Genomic DNA, 17,031 nt, shown 5'->3' on the forward strand with positions numbered 1-17,031 from the left:
GGAATGAGGCAGCGAGCAAGATGGTTCCTCCTCCACCTCAGGATTGCATTTTAGCCAGTCAAGGACTGCAGTCGCCCCACTGGCCCTTGCGACCTTCGGTCTCCAGAACATATGATAGTATTGAGAAACACTGTTTTTCATGGTTTCTCGGCCCCTTCTCTGAACCGAGCTCTGTAAATAAAAGGCTCCACAGAACGCCACTAAAGGCTCCCTAGAGCAGCAGAGTCCCCTGCTCCACTTCGAATTCACAGGACACTGGCCAATCGCCATCCCGGGTTCTAACCCAGCAGAATTTTCACAACTGGAATCTACAACCCTTTTCCTCCGAGGCTTGCTTTGGCGAAAAAGGCTTCATTGGTAACAATTTCAACCCTTTTTCTCCGGGGCTTGTTTTAGTGAAGGTTTCAGGAAAATAAGTTTCAAACACCATCGAAATCCGTGCGCAGCGCCTCGCTCGCCCGCTGGCCTCACAGGCCGCCGGGCACCGCGGGACTGGCCTGAGGCTCCTGGCCGGGCCTTGGGTCAGTTGCGTTCACCTCAGCCAGCCGCACTGCTCCCCGCCCACCGCAGCCGTGATTGGCTGGGCTCTCCCAGCTCCGCGCTGTCATTGGCTGGCAGCGGCCGCGGGGGCGGAGGGAGGGAGATTTAGTCTAGCTCCTGCCCAGCGGTGGGTCGTTTCGGCTGGGGTCGCGGCTGGCGAGTGTGGAGCGGCCGGGCGCTGGCCCGGCTCCGGGTAGGTCGCGGGCGGCGATGGCTCCGTTGAGGGAGGCGGTTGGCGGGGCAGCCGGCCTCATCACGGCGCTCGACCTTCCGAGGCTGGACCGGGAGGGAATGTGCACACAGGTGCGGGCCGGACCGGAGGGAGTGGGCCTCCAGGCAGCGGCGCGGGGCTGGCCGAGGGGCCGGGAAGCCGGAAGCTCCGGCCCACCGCGGCCTGAGGCGCCGCGGGGTGGGGGTTGGGATATGTGTGCGGGGTCACTTCAGCGGAGATGGCTTGTGCGGTTTCTTCTGCGCTCTCTGGCCATGGCAGGTGAACTGATGAGGTCCAGCTCACTCCCAGGGTCTGTATCCCGTGGTCAGGTCCGGTAATGGGATCGTTTTGCCCTGAAAAATGCAGTAAGTTACCTGGAACTTGCCTTGGGGGTCTTGATTTATGGTAGGACGACAGGCAGCACGTTTGGACCAATTTGCTAGAAAAGACTGGCACCTGGAGCAAGCCTACGGCTCCTTTCCTGAGCTTGCTACACCGTGATGTTAGGGCGTAAACACCAGGCTGGAATAAGTCAAATCAATGTGAAACCTTTATTCAGAACCGGCAGGAGCCTGTCTCAAGCAGAGTAGTGGCGGAGCAGCCAACCTTCAATTTGTTTTAAGATTTTAGGCAAAGAGGGATTCAGAAAGGCGGCTGTGGACGTTGGGAGGCGGAAGCAAGCAAGCATTGTTTTCAGAAGGGGAAAGATAGCAGTTAAGAATCTGGCAGTTCTCAGCCTAGAGGTCAACCACACATTGTAGAGAAATTTATGGCTGGTCTACGTGATCACTAACCAGTTTACCGAAGACAAGTTCAACAAAGTTTTCTTCAGAATACTCTAACATTGTATCTGTAATTCACTACAGTGGGGCACTATGACTTGAAGCGAAACTCCTTTCAGGTACAGGTTGATTTTTGTGGTGTCTTAACAGAAAAACTAAAAATTCCTTTTCTTCCTCGTCTTTTTCCAGTTTTGGCAAACAAGTTAAAGAATGTGTCTCAACAGAGGAAACAATATTGATGCCTCTGCTTAAAATTCTTAAAACATTCTCCGTGGTGTCGATTTGATTTGAATCCCAGTATTTGGGAAGCAGAAGGATCTCTTGTGAGTTCAAGGCCAGCAGAGCTATACAGTGAGACACTGCCTTAATAAGTAAGTAAATAAATAAATAGAAAAGCAGGAAAATGAAGAATTGATTGCATACACTGAATCTACAACATCGGTGAATGATTCCTTTTATCCAGGGTTCACTTTCACAGGTTCATGAAATGGCCCCTCAAGGACTCCATGCAGGGTCTCCTTTGCCAAATGCCTGGCCTAAGTGACTCTTTAGCAGCTGCAGAAGATTCCACAACCACCTTATCTTTTGTTTCCTTCCTGATTAACGCCAGAACCACATGGCCAACAGTGACAAGTTCAGCTGCCTACTTGAGATGAATCATTGCCTTCCCCACCCTGTTGAATTAACTGTGTATAATCATTGGTTTGTTATTGCTTTTTAGGAGTAGAAAAAACTTCAGTCCTGTTTCTTTTGCAAGTTGCAGGATGAGTTATATCTTGCCTTGAAGAGGGCATTCTCCCTTTATTTCATTTCACAGCAAGTCTTACCTCTTTTAGCATAAGCCTTGGCTCCAAAATTGAATTTTCTGGTACTCTTTGACTCATGGTACATTTTGTATTTCTTTTTATTCAAACTGTACACTCTCTTTTGCCCGGCTTGCAATTTTTCATTATAAACCTGCATTAAAGAGTGATTACTAATAACTACTCAATAGTTAATGTTAGGCTGTCTTGGAATTTCCTCTGCCAACGAAATTAGACCATTTTAATATTACAATAACTATTTCACTGGGAAAAAGCATTTAAATCTTGTTTTTTGAGACAAAGTGTCATGTTAAATATACCTTAAATTCTAGGATATGGAAAGTCCAGACAGAAAAAAACAGAAGGTTTTAAAGGCCAAAAAAACAATGCCTACAAGTTGTCGGAAGCAGTTGGAGATCCTGAACAAGTCAAAGAATGTTGAAGCTCCAAAAACAACAGTTGGAACTAATATTCCAAATGGTAATCAGAGTTCAAGTCCTTGGTTTATAGCTCGGTAGCAAGTATACCTGTTGTGAGAATGTTGATTCCTCATTTGACTCTAATGATAATTCACTATTTTCACAGAAAAGTATAGCATTCTCCTGATTAAAGCAACAGAAGAAATTGTTTCAGAAACAAGATCAGGAAACATTGATGAACAGGTTGTCCTTACACAAAGCCTAAGACAACCATTGACTCCTCCTTGTGTAAATTCTCTACACAAGAGGCAACAGAGTCATAGGACACTTGTGAAACTCTTTTTCAATAGGAGTTGAGTGTATCAAGATCTCTCTGAACATGAGAGTTATAATAACTTTATAAAAAAACTTGGAGGCCATCTGTTGAGGGTTATAGCCCAGAATACTTCAGATGGTAAGAGAATGAACAAGATGGTTTCCAGTTTAGAAGCAACTGCAACTTCAGTGTCTCCTCATAAAAATAAAAATTATGTTCAGACTCTTGAGAAAGCACCTAGCTTAGTGAATCTACTCTGCTCTAGGAATTTTGCTGGTGCCATGTTGAAAACCAAAGAATGCAGTAGCACCTGTCACTGTGACATTTTAAATTGTGAACAGGCATACCCAAAGTGGCGGTCATTACTTGGCCTTGATAGTAAGTGTATGGCTCTGTGCCTTTTAGAAAAACCTCAAATAATCACTTTCCGTAGGGGGATTTTTGAAGTCTCAAACATACAAAAAGGTAGGACACATATAGATAGGATAAAAAGTAAATGATGGCTGTGATTTCAAGCTTTTGCTTGTGAACTGTTCTTGATTTTTAAAGGAGAAAATTATGGCTCATCACTGTAATTATATGCTTATTTACAATGCTAGAATGGGCAATAGGCAGGACCAAATACTGTTGAAAAGAGCTCTTTTCTGAGGCTGGGGTTGTATGTAGCTCAGTTGGCAGAGTGCTTACCTAGTGTGCAGCAATCCCTGGGTTCATTACTTAGCACCACATAAACTGGGCATTGTGGTACATGTCTGCAATACAGAGCACTAATGAGGTAGAGACAGAAGGATCAGAAGTTCAAGGTCATCATCAGCTACATGGCAATTTGAAGCCAGACTGGGCTGCATGAGACTGTATCTAAACAACAACAAACCTTCCTATCACATGGGCAGGTTAAACTTACAGCCAAAGAAAAGAAAGTGCCAGCACAGCAAAAGAAAGATTGAGGATAACCCTCTTATACCTTCATGAGTGTTTGTTGTGACTCAATGAGTTTAATGAGTGTTGTGTACAGGAACATGGACATATTAATGGTAGATATACAACTAAATTAAATATCTCCCCCTCCCTCTGCAAACTAACTGCCAGTAGCACCTTGGAGGTGGAAGCTTTGTCCTCCCTAGAGAACAGGTACATTAAGTTGTTGGTGAATTGATGCAGTTATTCATAATGTGTGCCTAGGTATATGCCCAACTACAAAGAGCTACCTGGAGAGAAACCAAGTAACTTAAAGAAAAAAAAAAAACAAACAAGTTCTGGAGTTATAAAATAACAAAGTAAATCACATTAGAAGTACTATTTTTATGTTGGTTGGTTAAAATTCTGGTTAGGGCCAGCAAGATGGATCAGCAGATTAAGGTGCTCTCTCCAAAGCCAGGTGCCCTGAGTTTAATTCCAGGAACCCACACATAGGTGGGAGAGAATTGACTTCACAAAGATGTCCTTTGACCTCCACACTTAATTCTCTGTGCACATGTATACACTGTTTAGAATCTTTTGTTTAGAGTACAAAAGAATTACTTTAACAAGGTAATTTAAATTGCTGAATGATTTCATCAAAGTAATGGATTCCTTAAGTGACTGTATACATTTCCTTAAATTAAAAAAAAATTTACTTAGGGTTTGTTTTGGGATATTTGTGTTTTTATTTATTTATTTATTTATTTTTGGTTGTGTGTTTGACAGGCTTTTGCTTTGTTTAGTTTTATGTGTTTTGTTTTGGTGAGACAAGGTCTCAATATAAAGCCCAGACTGGTCTTAAATTCTTGATCTTCTTACCACCTTCCAAAATGCTGTAATTTGACCTATGTGCCACCTTGCCCAGTGGTTATCCTGTGAAACCGACTGAAAAGGGTTTGTATCTGAGGCCAGAAGCCTACCTACCGAAGATTTATTTTTTTAAAGAACATTTTTATGGAAAGTTTTTTATGCAGTTATATTTACTTAAAACACACACACACACACGCATACACACATACGCATACGCATATATGGTCTCACTGTGTAGCACTGGTTGGCCTTGAACCCACAGATATCTACCTGCCTCTACCTCTTAAGTGCTGGAATTAAAGTCATGTACTACCATGCCCACCAAAAAAATAATAATTAAAAATTTTAAGTACTGCTGTTGTCACATTTTAGTTTTTCCACTTGATTAAACTCCCTGAATCAGAGTTTTGATTTCTTTCTTAGGAAGGAGTATTTTTATCTGTAATCTTTCTGTCTCTCCAAGGCCATAATCAAAAGAAGATGTTTTCAGACAACAAAGAAAATGTTAAGGTCATGAAAACTTCAGAGCAAATTAATGAAAATGCTTGTGTAGCTCTGGTAAGGCACACAACACTGCTAGAACAGGTAATGTTGGGCTTAAAAGTCTTTGTTTTAGGAACTTACACTTCTGATTAGTGAAAAATGTTGACAGGGCAGAAGAGACCAGAAGAGCACTTGCTACTTTTGCAGAGAATCTGAGCTCAATTCCCAGCACCCACTTCTGGTACCTTATAACCTGTAACTCCAGCTCTAGGGAATCTGATGCCTCTTCCTTCATGTGCACATACCTCAGCACACACATACTCATGCACTCATGTAAAAATCTTTATAGTATGTCATAGGGTTATTAATGTGGTAATGAAATATGACATTTAAAAGAGGCTTGCAGAAGAAAGGGTTTATTTTGCCTCTGCTTTCAGTATCACATTCCATGATTCAGGAAAGTAATCAGGGCAGGAACCTAGAAGGGTGCTGCTTACTGGGTGGCTTACTCAGCCTGTTTTCTTTTTTTTTAATTTTTATTTTATGTGCATTGGTGTTTCGCCTGCATATATGTTTGTGGGTGTCAGATCTTGGAGTAAAGAGCTGTGAGCTGCCATGTGGGTGCTGGGAATCGTTGATCAGTCAGTACTCCCAGTCATGGAGCATCTCTCCAGCCGCATAAAGTTGTTAGGTTTTTGTTTTATGAGACAGGGTTTCTTGGCTGTCCTGGAACTCTGTAGACTGAGCTGGCCTCAAACTCACAGAGATCTGCCTGCCTCAGCCTCCCAAGTGCTGGGATTGAAGGTATGCACCACCACTCCTGCTTTTTTATAGAACCCAAAACCACCAGCCCAGGGATGGCATCACTCACAGTGAACTTGGCCCTCCCGCATCAATCAGTAATTAAGAAAATGCCTTACAGGCTTAAATAGCTCAATCTTATGGAGGCATTTTCTTAATTGAGGTTTCCTCCTCAAATGATTCTAGCTAGCTTGTGTCAAGTTACCATAAAACTACCTAAGATAATAAGAGTTGAATTATTTATATGACCAATATATTTCTATTTTCAGGAATGATTCTAGACCAAGTAATTTACAGAATTATATGTCTGTAAAAGTCTTGTAGAAAACGATAAGGTCTTTAATATGCTGCCAAATGTATAAGTCAAACATGGGATGATCTTGAGCTTTACTTGACAATCCAACATTTTGTATTGGTCATACGGGTTTTTGATCAGCAGCAATAGCTGTTTATTGTTTGCATCACAGTTGTTCACCAAGTTACATACCTCCTCTTCCAAACTCACCTAGGTAAACTACTTTTTTACACTCTTAGTATACTTGTTTTTATTTTTATCCGATTATGTGTTTCTACATGGTCTGTCTGATCCACTATGAAATTAAATATAATCTTCCAGGCCAGGCATAGTGGTGCACACCTTTAATCCTCAGAGAGGCAGAAGCAGGCAGATCTCTTTGAGTTTGAGGTGAGCCATGTCTCTAGAGCAAGTTCTAGTCCAGCCAGACCAGGCTGTATGTAGAAACCCTATCTAAAATAAATAGAGAGAGAGAAAAAAAAAAAGAAAGAAGGAGAGGGAAGAAATAAAATCTTCAGTTCTAGTGAAATAGCTTTATTCTGGATTGGTTTTGATAAGTCTGATTAATGTGTATTATGGAAACAGTAGTCAACTGTAACTGTAGTGAAGTCAGCATTTTGAGGGTAAATTTAATTTCTAACATGTATATTTATGTGCATATTAGATTGCTGTGCAAAATTAATACCAATTTTTATAGAACTTACTGGTGGAGAGTAATGTAGTTTTTCATTATAAAACATCAGGAAAGAGTAAAGCAATTTTTAAGCAGTAGAAAATAAGCTAGGCCTGGTGTTAATACACATTTAATTCAGCAGCTGGAATGCAGAATAGTCTTTGAAATTGAGGCTAATCTTGTCTACAGACTAGTTGGGGATACATAGTGAAAAAAAAAATCTTGTCCCAAAAAGTTGAGTGGGCTGGAGAGATGACTCAGAAGTTAAGAAGTTAAGAGTTTTCTTTTGAGGACCCTGGTTCAAGTTTCACACGCCACCTCACAATTATTTGTAACTCCAGTTCCAGAGGATCTTATGTCCTCTCTGGCCTCTCTGTAATGTAGCACATGTATACATGCAGACCATATAAATATAAAAATAAAAAGAAAGTGGAATTGTTTTAAAATTTGAAATTGTGTGTTTTGGCATTTATTTAAATTCTAGGTTAAACATTGGGTTCAACAGGAGATCCACATGATAAGTTGTAATTTATTTGATAAAAAACTGAATGAATTGAATGAACGCATTGATAAGACCCAGTGCAGGAACAAGCATGAAGCAATAGTTGAGGAACTCTTTGTAAGTTTCAAATTTCATTTTCTTTCTTTCAATATGTGTAGAATGTGGTCATACCCTGTATGTTGGGAAAAGGAGGCAATAAAACAGTGGTTCTCAACCTTCCTAAAGCTCCAACCCTTTAAAATAGCTCCTCATGTTGTGGTGACCCTTAACTATAAAATTACTTGCATTGCTACTTCGGAGCTGCAATTTTGCTACTATAATGAATCATAATGTCATGGCCCACAGATTGAGAACCCCTGGAATAAAAGACTTACTAGTTTAAGATTTGAAAACAATCTTAGTCCTGATAAGCATTCTGTATGGTTATCCTGATAGTTATCTGTAGTGTGTAAGCATTTTCTTTCCATTCTGATATGTTCTTTGTTAGAGCTTAAATAATCTGTTTTAAGATCTTTGAAACCTTCTGCCCTTTTTTTAAAGGTTTTCTAGGATTACTGTCTGAGGTTTTTTTTTGTTTTTATGTTTTTTACACCAATATTTTTATTGTGGACAGATTAAGTTTCCTGATTGCTTTGTTGGTTTTATCTTTCATGCTTTCTTTTTTTGAGTTTGGAGCTAGGTATATGTAGTGTAGGCTGGCTTTGAACTCTGTGTCTTTCTGCTTTAGTCCCCTTAATTTTGGAATTGCAACCATGCACTGCAACCATGCAGCATCATTACATGCTTCTTCCATTCTTAACTATCCTTAGTAGCCAAATGTCATTTATCAGTTTTCCACATTTTGGGTTCTGTGTCTATACATAACTAACTGCAGACTTATTTTTCCTTTGCTGTTGAGATGGGCTCTCATTACATAGCTCCAACTGGAATTGACTATGTAGGTTAGGCTGGCCTCTCAATCAGGGACCTGCCTGCCATTGCCTTCCTGAATGCTGAAATTAAAGGTGTGTACCACCACAGACCAACATTAAAAATATTTAGGGAAAAAGTGTTTCTATTGAACTTGTAAGATCTTTTTGTTTGGTCAGTATTCCCTGAACAGTCCAGTGTGACAACTGTGTAATAGCATTCCCATTGTATTAGGCACTGTAAGTAAAGATAATTTAAAGTGTGCAAAGGCTGTATGCATGATTTTAATATCTGTAGATTTTGGTATCTATATTGGACCTGGAACTCTATTTCTCCATGCATAGCAACTGATGACTGTAAGAATTTATGATTGGGGCTAGTGATGTAGCCAGATTGGTACGGTGGTGTGGCTAGCACTATGTTCTGAGTTTGATCCCCTGAAGGGGTATCCTAATGTGTAACTCCATTACCTAAAGATAGAGGCAGAAAAACTAGGAATTCACCCTTGGCTACATAGGGAGTTCAAGGCCCACCTGAAATACATCCGACCATACCTATACATAAGCAAACAAGTAAGATGCTGGCTAAGCGAATGAAAGAATAGAAGGCATTCCCTGCTGGAGGTCATCAGGGCCTAGAACCATGATGAAAAGGAAGTGAAGGAAAAGAAGTCCTTTCATGTGTGTGAATATATGCCTGCATTCACAAGACTACTTGGTCAAGTAGTTCGCATTCTTTTGTAGGATTTAATACCCTGGTTTGCTATTCACCTAGTTTTCTTTTTTTCTAGGTAAAAATAAGAAAACTTCAAAAACGTATCAAAACAGTATTATCATCTCAAGGAAATTGTTTGGAACCAAACATATTACCCAATAATACATTCTGTAAGGTTCGTATAAATACACAGAAGCTTTAATAATCTGCTTGGTTTGTTGGATCATAAGATGTGAATATACTTCCAAATGAGGACAGAAAGCTTGGATAACAATGTTGATTACTTGTTTTCTAAAGTTAAATGTGAAAAATACAGAAGTGGTACTGAAGGAGGGACTGTGCAACAAAAAAGAACCAGGACTTGATGATCTGGGAAATTCTCACAGCTCTGGGGTGAAAGGATACATAGGTCCACCAGTTTTCACTAGTCTTTGGAAGGACCATTTGCCACTTAACTCCTTTTACAGTTGCTTTACTTAGGCTTATATGTCCTCTTAGATGTCCTCTGAGCTGTAGTTTCAGTAACAATTTACTTTAATGGCTTTTGTGTATTCCTCTGCTTGGCTTCATTCTTTGGGCTCCGCATGGTCACCTGTTGAGTCCTTGCAGGTGCTGCCTCAGTTTCCACTGCTCTTGCCCTGTATTCATGGTCACAGAGTGGATTGGCCTGCTGGCCCTCTAGTGTGGAGCTGAGTGCTGCTGCTGCTGTAGTAATCTATGCCCTACTCCTGGCCTACATGGGAATATTGCTTTCAAAGTAGATGTTTTCTGGGGTAGAGTTCTGGGCATTAGTCTGTTGTTGGACTGTGTTTGCTATTTTTGCTACAGCCACTTCTCTGTCCCAAGTGTTGACCCAGTTGCTACTGTGGTTTATGAAGTGGAACCTGCTTGTTTGTTTGTTTCCAGAGAGGAATTATATTTATTCATAGAACCAAAACATCAGACAGACTCAGCAGCAGGATAGGTGGGCAGGGCTAAGGCTCATGTCACAGCCTCTGGGACCCTCTGCCTTGGAGTCAAGGGAAGGGGTGCTAGTGCTTGACAATTGTCTTAATCTTTTCTTTTTTCTTTTTTTTTTCTTACTAGGCAGGAAGGGACAGGCCTCAACCCTCATTCCCTGTTCAGTAGCTTGACAGCTCAGGATAGACTCTTAACTGCCTTGGGGAATTGTGTCCACCCTACTTTGCATATCCTCTAGGTTAGAGTACTTGCCCCAAGTCCAGTTCCCAGGGAAAGTGGGTGGTAAAGACTGTAAACCAGCCAGGTCTTCAGTCTCTGGGACCCCTGCCAAACAGGGCTGAAGACTTGCTGGAGTGGCTGGCCTTTGAGCCCCAGAGAGAAGGGACTGGTAGGGAGCTCAGGTCTCAGCAGTTGTGTGTAGGGGGCTGGGATCTTTGCCTCTCCATTCAACCTCTACCCTGAACTCTCAGCACCAACTCCAGGAGCTCCTGTCCCTCAGGGTAAGGGTTGGGGGGGAGGCTCAGACCACTGGGCTTCTACTTGGCACTAGGGATGGTGCTGTAGAGCTGTTTTTTGTCCTCAAGAAGCTGGGGTGGGGTTGGGGCTAGGCTTGGGGAGACCTTGGGGTGTGGAAGGTCACCCTCTGCTCCTCTAGGCGGTGGGACTGGACCTCAGCCACCAGGTCCAGAAGGAGCTTGGTCTGCAGGGAGAGCAGGGATCCCTAAAGGGCCCCAGGAGTGTGTAGCAGGTTCCTGGAGGAGGAGGGAAGGGAGGAGCAGATTGCTAAGGCTGAGTGGTGACGTTCACAGGGGGCCAGCCCTGATCATCTTGCAGAGGACCCTGCTTACCATCCTCTTCTTCCTGAGGTCTTTCGACCTCTATCCCTGGACTTGGAGAGAGACACTAGTGGGAGAGGGATAGCTGGAATTTGGGAGGAGGACCAGAACCTTGGGTTCCTGAGGGGAATGAGGGCTGGAAGGGGGTGGGGGTGAGCTGGGGGCTGGATGCCTGGGTACTGAGCAGGAAGCTAGGTTCCTGGTCAGTCCCCCCACCATGGGCCCTGCCCATCTCTGTCAACTTCCTCCATTCTCTTTTCCCACCCAATCAGCTTATTTGACCTCTCTTGCCCCAGAGGAGGACAGAGACTGGGAAAAGGTCCAGCTGCAGGAGTGCATCAGGCTCCTGATTGGGAGATGGAAACTTTGAGTCTTCTGGTATTGGGGTTGAGTCACCACCACTACTACGAGGATGGGTAGATCTCTGGAATCCTTGTACTCTAGTGTGGATTATAGAGAATACTGTGGTCAGGCGGTCCCTAGCCAGTCTCCATTTTTCATTAAACTTTTCAGCTACTTTATGATTACCCATTGAATTATTTACAAGGCTGTAAAGCAGTTAGAGAGGAGGAAAAGGAGAAAATGGATCCATGTTACCTTGTCATGGAAGTGAAAGGATGTAAGTGTTCTGCTTTGCCTCCCAATGCTACTTGGGTATACTCCCATATAAAATCAGTTTACTTAGTATAATAGTACTTCAGAGTTTTGCCTTACTGTGTGTTTACCTTAGTGTTGATGCCTCCTTAGAAAAGGCCATGTCCAGGCTGGAGAGATGACTCAGGTTAAGAGCACTGGCTGCTTTTCCAGAGATCTGAGTTTAATTCCCAGCAACTACATGATGGCTTAAAACCATCTATAATGAGATCTGATGCCTCTTCTGGTATGCCAGTGTACATGCAGACAGAACATTGTACACATAATACAGAAATCTTTTTTTTTTTTAAAGGAAAAGAAAAGGCCATGTTAATTCTCCACTGAGGCATGGAGTCAATGCTTTAACTCTAAGGTTTAAATAAATCTAACAACTTGAAGAAGGTAAAAGTCACTTTCTTCCCTCTCTCCCCCCCCCGAGACAGGATTTCTTGGCTGTCCTGGACTCACTTTGTAGACCAGGGTGGCCTCAAACTCACAGAGGTCTGCCTCTCAGTGCTGGGATTACAGGCATGTGTCACTGTGCCTAGCAAAATCACTATTTTAGTTTTTAAAACTTGGACTGCTGTAGTATTTTCAGAGTCTTTGTTTGTAATGTCATTGTTATTTTTTTGACTCATTTTGGCAGAGAAACCACCTTTATGGTCATCAGCCATTGAAGTACATACCTTTTAATATTTTAACAATCTTACTGTCTACTCACCAGCTTTTTTCCTTATCCATTTAACAGGTTACAGATTCAGAGGCCATAAATTTGAGTGTGACCCAAAAGCCAAATAAAAGTCGAAGGAAAGGAGTGTCTTCTGTGAACCATGCCCCTTTTAACTCTTCAGAAGAAGCAAGTGGTAGGATTAATTTGCCATCAGCATGTGTTGAGTTTGTTTCTGAAAGGTAGGCATTTCTATAAAAATGCATAGTTACTTGTCTAAATATATGTTCACAGCTACATTAGTTAAATCAGCATCAATAATCTAAAATTCAGTTGGTTCTCTGAGCTTTAGTTTTGTTGCAACAACACTTGGGTCTTGAACTTGTCAGGTGATAGGTTTCATCCACTGAACTGCTTTCCGCCTTTGTCACAGTGATTAATGGATCACTGGTATCATGAAAGTATGATCATGATAACATTCAACTGGGGTGCACTTACTTGTCTGATTGTCTCATAAAGTACTGGTTGGTAGCCTGAGGGATTTGGCTTGGTTAGGAAGTGTTTTTAGAAGCAAAGAAGCATGCTTGGTGGTTTTGGCTTAGATCAGTGCTATTCCAAGCAGTGTAGTGGAACATGTTGATGAAGGCCTTTTGGTGTTATTTCTTTGAGATATATTATCCTGGCTTATCTGTGTATTTCAGACTTAACATACAGTTTTGACTTTTCAAGAGCTACCCTAGTAATCCCATGCTACTTAGCACTGCATTTTCATTTATTTTTATTCTTTTTTATTTTACGTGTAAATATGTGTGTCTGTGTGTAATTATGTGCATGTAAATGCAGTTCAGCAAAGAATGCCAGATTTCCTTGGAGCTGGAATTCCAGGTAGTTGTGAGCCACCTAACATGGATGTTCTCCTAACCTCTGAGCCATCTCCCCAGCAATTTTTGCAATTTTTTAATTATGGTGAGGCCTGTATTTTGGTGTTAAGTGATGGAACTATAAAGAAGGGATTTAGTTGGTGAAGACGAGTCATGAACCAGTGAGTCTGCTGCTACCACTTGTCAACAGCATGTTCTGGAATACCAGTGGCAAAAAAAGGAAAGGAAGTGCTGTTGATTTCAAAGTGAAGAAGCAGAAGACTCATTGTACTGGCACTTCACAGGCAAATGTGTCCTCTTATAGTGGATCCTGTCTAATGCAGACACTCACTTCAAGTTGTATTCTGAAAAAAAACTTCAGGTTTTGAAACTGTTCCAGGCCATTAAGCATCCTTTGCAAAGTGTGCAGATGGTGTAACAAACATGCAATTTGGTCATGATGACTTTTGTGTTTTGTTTTGTTATATTTTGTTTTGCTTTGCTTTTTGAGACAGTGCTCTCTATTGGCTGGCTAGCTTGGAACTTGCTGTGTAAAACCAGGCTGGCTTCAAACTCAAGAGATCCCCTTGCTTTTGCCTCTGGAGTAAAGGGAATAAAGGCATGAGCCACCATAACTCAACTCAAAAAGTGAGTTTTATAAAACATTTAATGATGAAATAATATAAACATTAAATAAACTCTTGCCAAAGAATATGAAAGAAGCTTCTTCATTTCATTTTATTAGAAATGAACCTTGACACAAAAATCAGTGTTAAAAATATTTTATATGTGGGATACAGAAATTATACAATGGAATATTACTCAGCAATTAAGAACAAGGAAATAAATTTACAGGCAAATAGTGGGAACTAGAAAAGATCATCCTAAGTGAGGTATCCCAGAAGCAGAAAGACACACAGTATATACCTAATAAGTGGATATTAGATATATAAGATAAATATACTAAAATCTGTACAAATAAGTGGATATTAGACATATAAGATAAATATACTAAAATCTGTACACCCAGAGAAGCTAAGCAAGAAGGAGGACCCAGGATAAGATGACCAATCCTTACACAGAAAGGCAAATGGGAAGGACATTGGAAGAGGGAGAAAACAGAAAACAGGATAGGAGCCTACCATAGAGGTCCTCTGAAAGAATCTAACCAGCAGGGTATCAAGCATGCTGAGGCTCATAACCAAACTTTGGGCAGAGTGCAGGGAATCTAATGAAAGAAGGGGGAGATAGAAAGACCGGGAGGGGACAGGAACTCTACAAAAAGAGCAATAGAACCAAGAAATCTGGGCCCAGGGGTCTTTTCTGAGACTGATACTCCAACCAAGGACCATGCATGGAGATAACCTAGAACCCTTGTATAGATGTAGCCTGTGGCAGCTCAGTATCCAAGTGGGTTCCCTAGTAATGGGAACAGGGACTGTCTCTGACATGAACTCAGTGGCTGACTCTTTGATCACCTCCCCCCTGAGGGAGGAGCAACCTTACCAGGCCACAGAGGAGGACAATGCAACCAGTCCTGATGAGATTGATAGAGGGTCAGATGGAAGGGGAGGAGAACCTCCCCTATCAGTGGACTTGGAGAGGAACGTCGGAGGAGATGAGGGAGGGAGGGTAGGATTGGGAGGGAATGAGGGAGGGGCTACAGCTCAGATACAAAGTTAATAAACTGTAATTTAGAAAATTAAAATTAAAAAAATTAAAAAGAATATTGTATATATGAAGAGTTACCCATAAAATAGATTCATGTGTCCCAAGTAAAATTCTAAAAATGAAATGGGACAATCTGTATAGTAGAGCTATTCAAATATTTGGGTTAGCGTAGCGCCAGGATCTCCTAACTATACTACTGCACCCAAAGAAATAAGGATTTGGTTTTTGTTTTGTTCTGTTTAAAGGTCAGTGTGGTCTTAGATATGAGTAGTACAATACTCAGGCATTTGGAACTGAGCAGAATGAAGCTTATTTGTAGTCTTTATAAGACACAATCTTTTATTTTCCCCTACTCCCAAGTTTCATGTAGACTCCTAGGTGTATCCTATAGTCCTCACTGAGATGTTTTATTGAGGTTTTTGTCTTCATGACAGTATACTGTGCTTTCTAAACACCTTCTGCTTGGTTTCCAAGAATTCCTGCATGGCAAAGACGTGCCTTGTGAGGGGCAGCAGAGATGGGCTTCAGAGCCTTATTTTTCTCTATCCTTCTCTTCTCAGGGCCTTAGGCCTTAAGGTTTTCATTACCTTAGCAACTTTGTAATATCTTCAAATATTTTGTTGTTAATTTGATTAGTTGAAATTTTTTGTTTTTTTTGTTTTTCAAGTTTTCTCTATTCTGGACTCACTCTGTAGGCCAGGCTGGTCTTGAACTCACAGAGATCCACCTGCCTCTGCCTCCCAAGTGCTGGGATTAAAGGTATGTGTCACCTGCACCTGGCAGTTGAAATGTTTTTAACTACAGCTTTTAAAATTGTTTGAGTAAGAGCCCCACCATCAGCTATTCTACACATCATTTTATCTAGTTTCATATAAGTATAATTAATTTCTTAAAACATTTAAGGAATTATCTTTTAAAAATTAAAAAAAAGAAATGTGGTATTCCTCATTATTACTCTGCCACTAGAGAAAGCCAAAGGTTTCTAATTATTTTTGTTTCTAATAACCCAAAATTTAAGAAATTAGTTCTGCTATTATCTTTCTTTGCTTCTTAATGGTTAGATTTAGCTTAAGCATCTTATGTTTAAAATATGAAGAAAACTGGGAAATGCTATAGTAACTGAGTTGACGAAGCTCCCAGAGAAGTCTTATAGGCCAGAGAGTATATACCTTTAAGAAATTTGCTTAATAAGGTAATGCTTTTATTTTCAAAGATGAAAAATGAGCATAAAGGTCTAAGGCAATCCAGAATAGATCACAGCACTCAAATGTTGTTCTTGCTCAAAGAAGTAACGTTTACATCGCACACGAAGGCCTGAGGGGGTGGCACACGCCCTTATTCCAGCACCAGGAAGCAGAGGTAGGCAGATCTCTGTGAGCTGTAGGCGAACCAGGACTACGTGGAGACCCTGTCTCTAAAACACTGCTCATTTAGGAGCCAGTGAAATGGCCTAGTTAATAAAAAAACAAACTTGCCTTCCAGCTTAATGATTTGAGTTCCATTTCTGGGGCCCACATACAATTAGGAGGAGAGATCACATTTTACTGAGTTGGCTCTCTGATCTCTATATGTTCACTGTGGCATCCACATACACACTCACATACACTTAATAAAGTTTAGGATTACAGAGATGGCTCAACAGATAAGAGCATTTGCTGAGAACCTGAATTCAGTTTTTAGCATCCACATGGCATTACAACCAATCTACAACTCCAGTTTCAGGGGATCCAGAGCCCTCTTTTGGCATTCACAGGCACCAGCCACACATAGTACATGCAGGCAAAACACGCATTTTAAAAAAGTTTTTTTAATTAAAAATTATAAAGCTTAAAAAAACACTCAATTCTCTTTGTCCCTTCTCTTTCTCCTACTTGCTAGGGACCTCATCTACAGCCCTTATTTAATCTCTATAAAACTTGTTTTACCAACAAGGAAACCAAAGCACACTAGTAAATGTCAAGTCAAGATTGAAATCCAGAGATTATGTCTGTGGAGCAGATGTCCATATCTAACATATAGTAACATTTCCTGGAGAGATTATTAATTTTATACACATTATCATCATGGCAGCATGAAGACAGACATGGAACTGGAGAAGTAGCTGAGCGTTCTAGATCCAAACGTGCAGGCAGCAGGAAAAGAGTACGCCACTAGGCCCTGGCATGGGCTTCTGAAACCTCAAAGCC

General features: G+C 41.2%; 1 protein-coding gene across 1 annotated transcript in view; it reads left to right on the forward strand.

Annotated features, from left to right (window-relative positions):
* Positions 1-643: 643 nt before the first annotated feature.
* The window catches only part of Atf7ip2 (activating transcription factor 7 interacting protein 2), a 36,858-nt gene continuing 20,470 nt past the window's right edge, over positions 644-17,031 (forward strand). Inside the window, exons 1-7 of the mRNA XM_021648409.2 lie at positions 644-733; positions 1,723-1,904; positions 2,669-2,816; positions 5,305-5,426; positions 7,578-7,712; positions 9,295-9,393; positions 12,396-12,556. Of these exons, the coding sequence (XP_021504084.1) occupies positions 2,672-2,816; positions 5,305-5,426; positions 7,578-7,712; positions 9,295-9,393; positions 12,396-12,556 (662 nt within the window). The 5' untranslated portion in view covers positions 644-733; positions 1,723-1,904; positions 2,669-2,671. The remainder of the gene's footprint in view (positions 734-1,722; positions 1,905-2,668; positions 2,817-5,304; positions 5,427-7,577; positions 7,713-9,294; positions 9,394-12,395; positions 12,557-17,031) is intronic.

The sequence above is a fragment of the Meriones unguiculatus genome, chromosome 11, assembly GCF_030254825.1.
Source record: "Meriones unguiculatus strain TT.TT164.6M chromosome 11, Bangor_MerUng_6.1, whole genome shotgun sequence".
Taxonomy (NCBI): Eukaryota; Metazoa; Chordata; class Mammalia; order Rodentia; family Muridae; genus Meriones; species Meriones unguiculatus.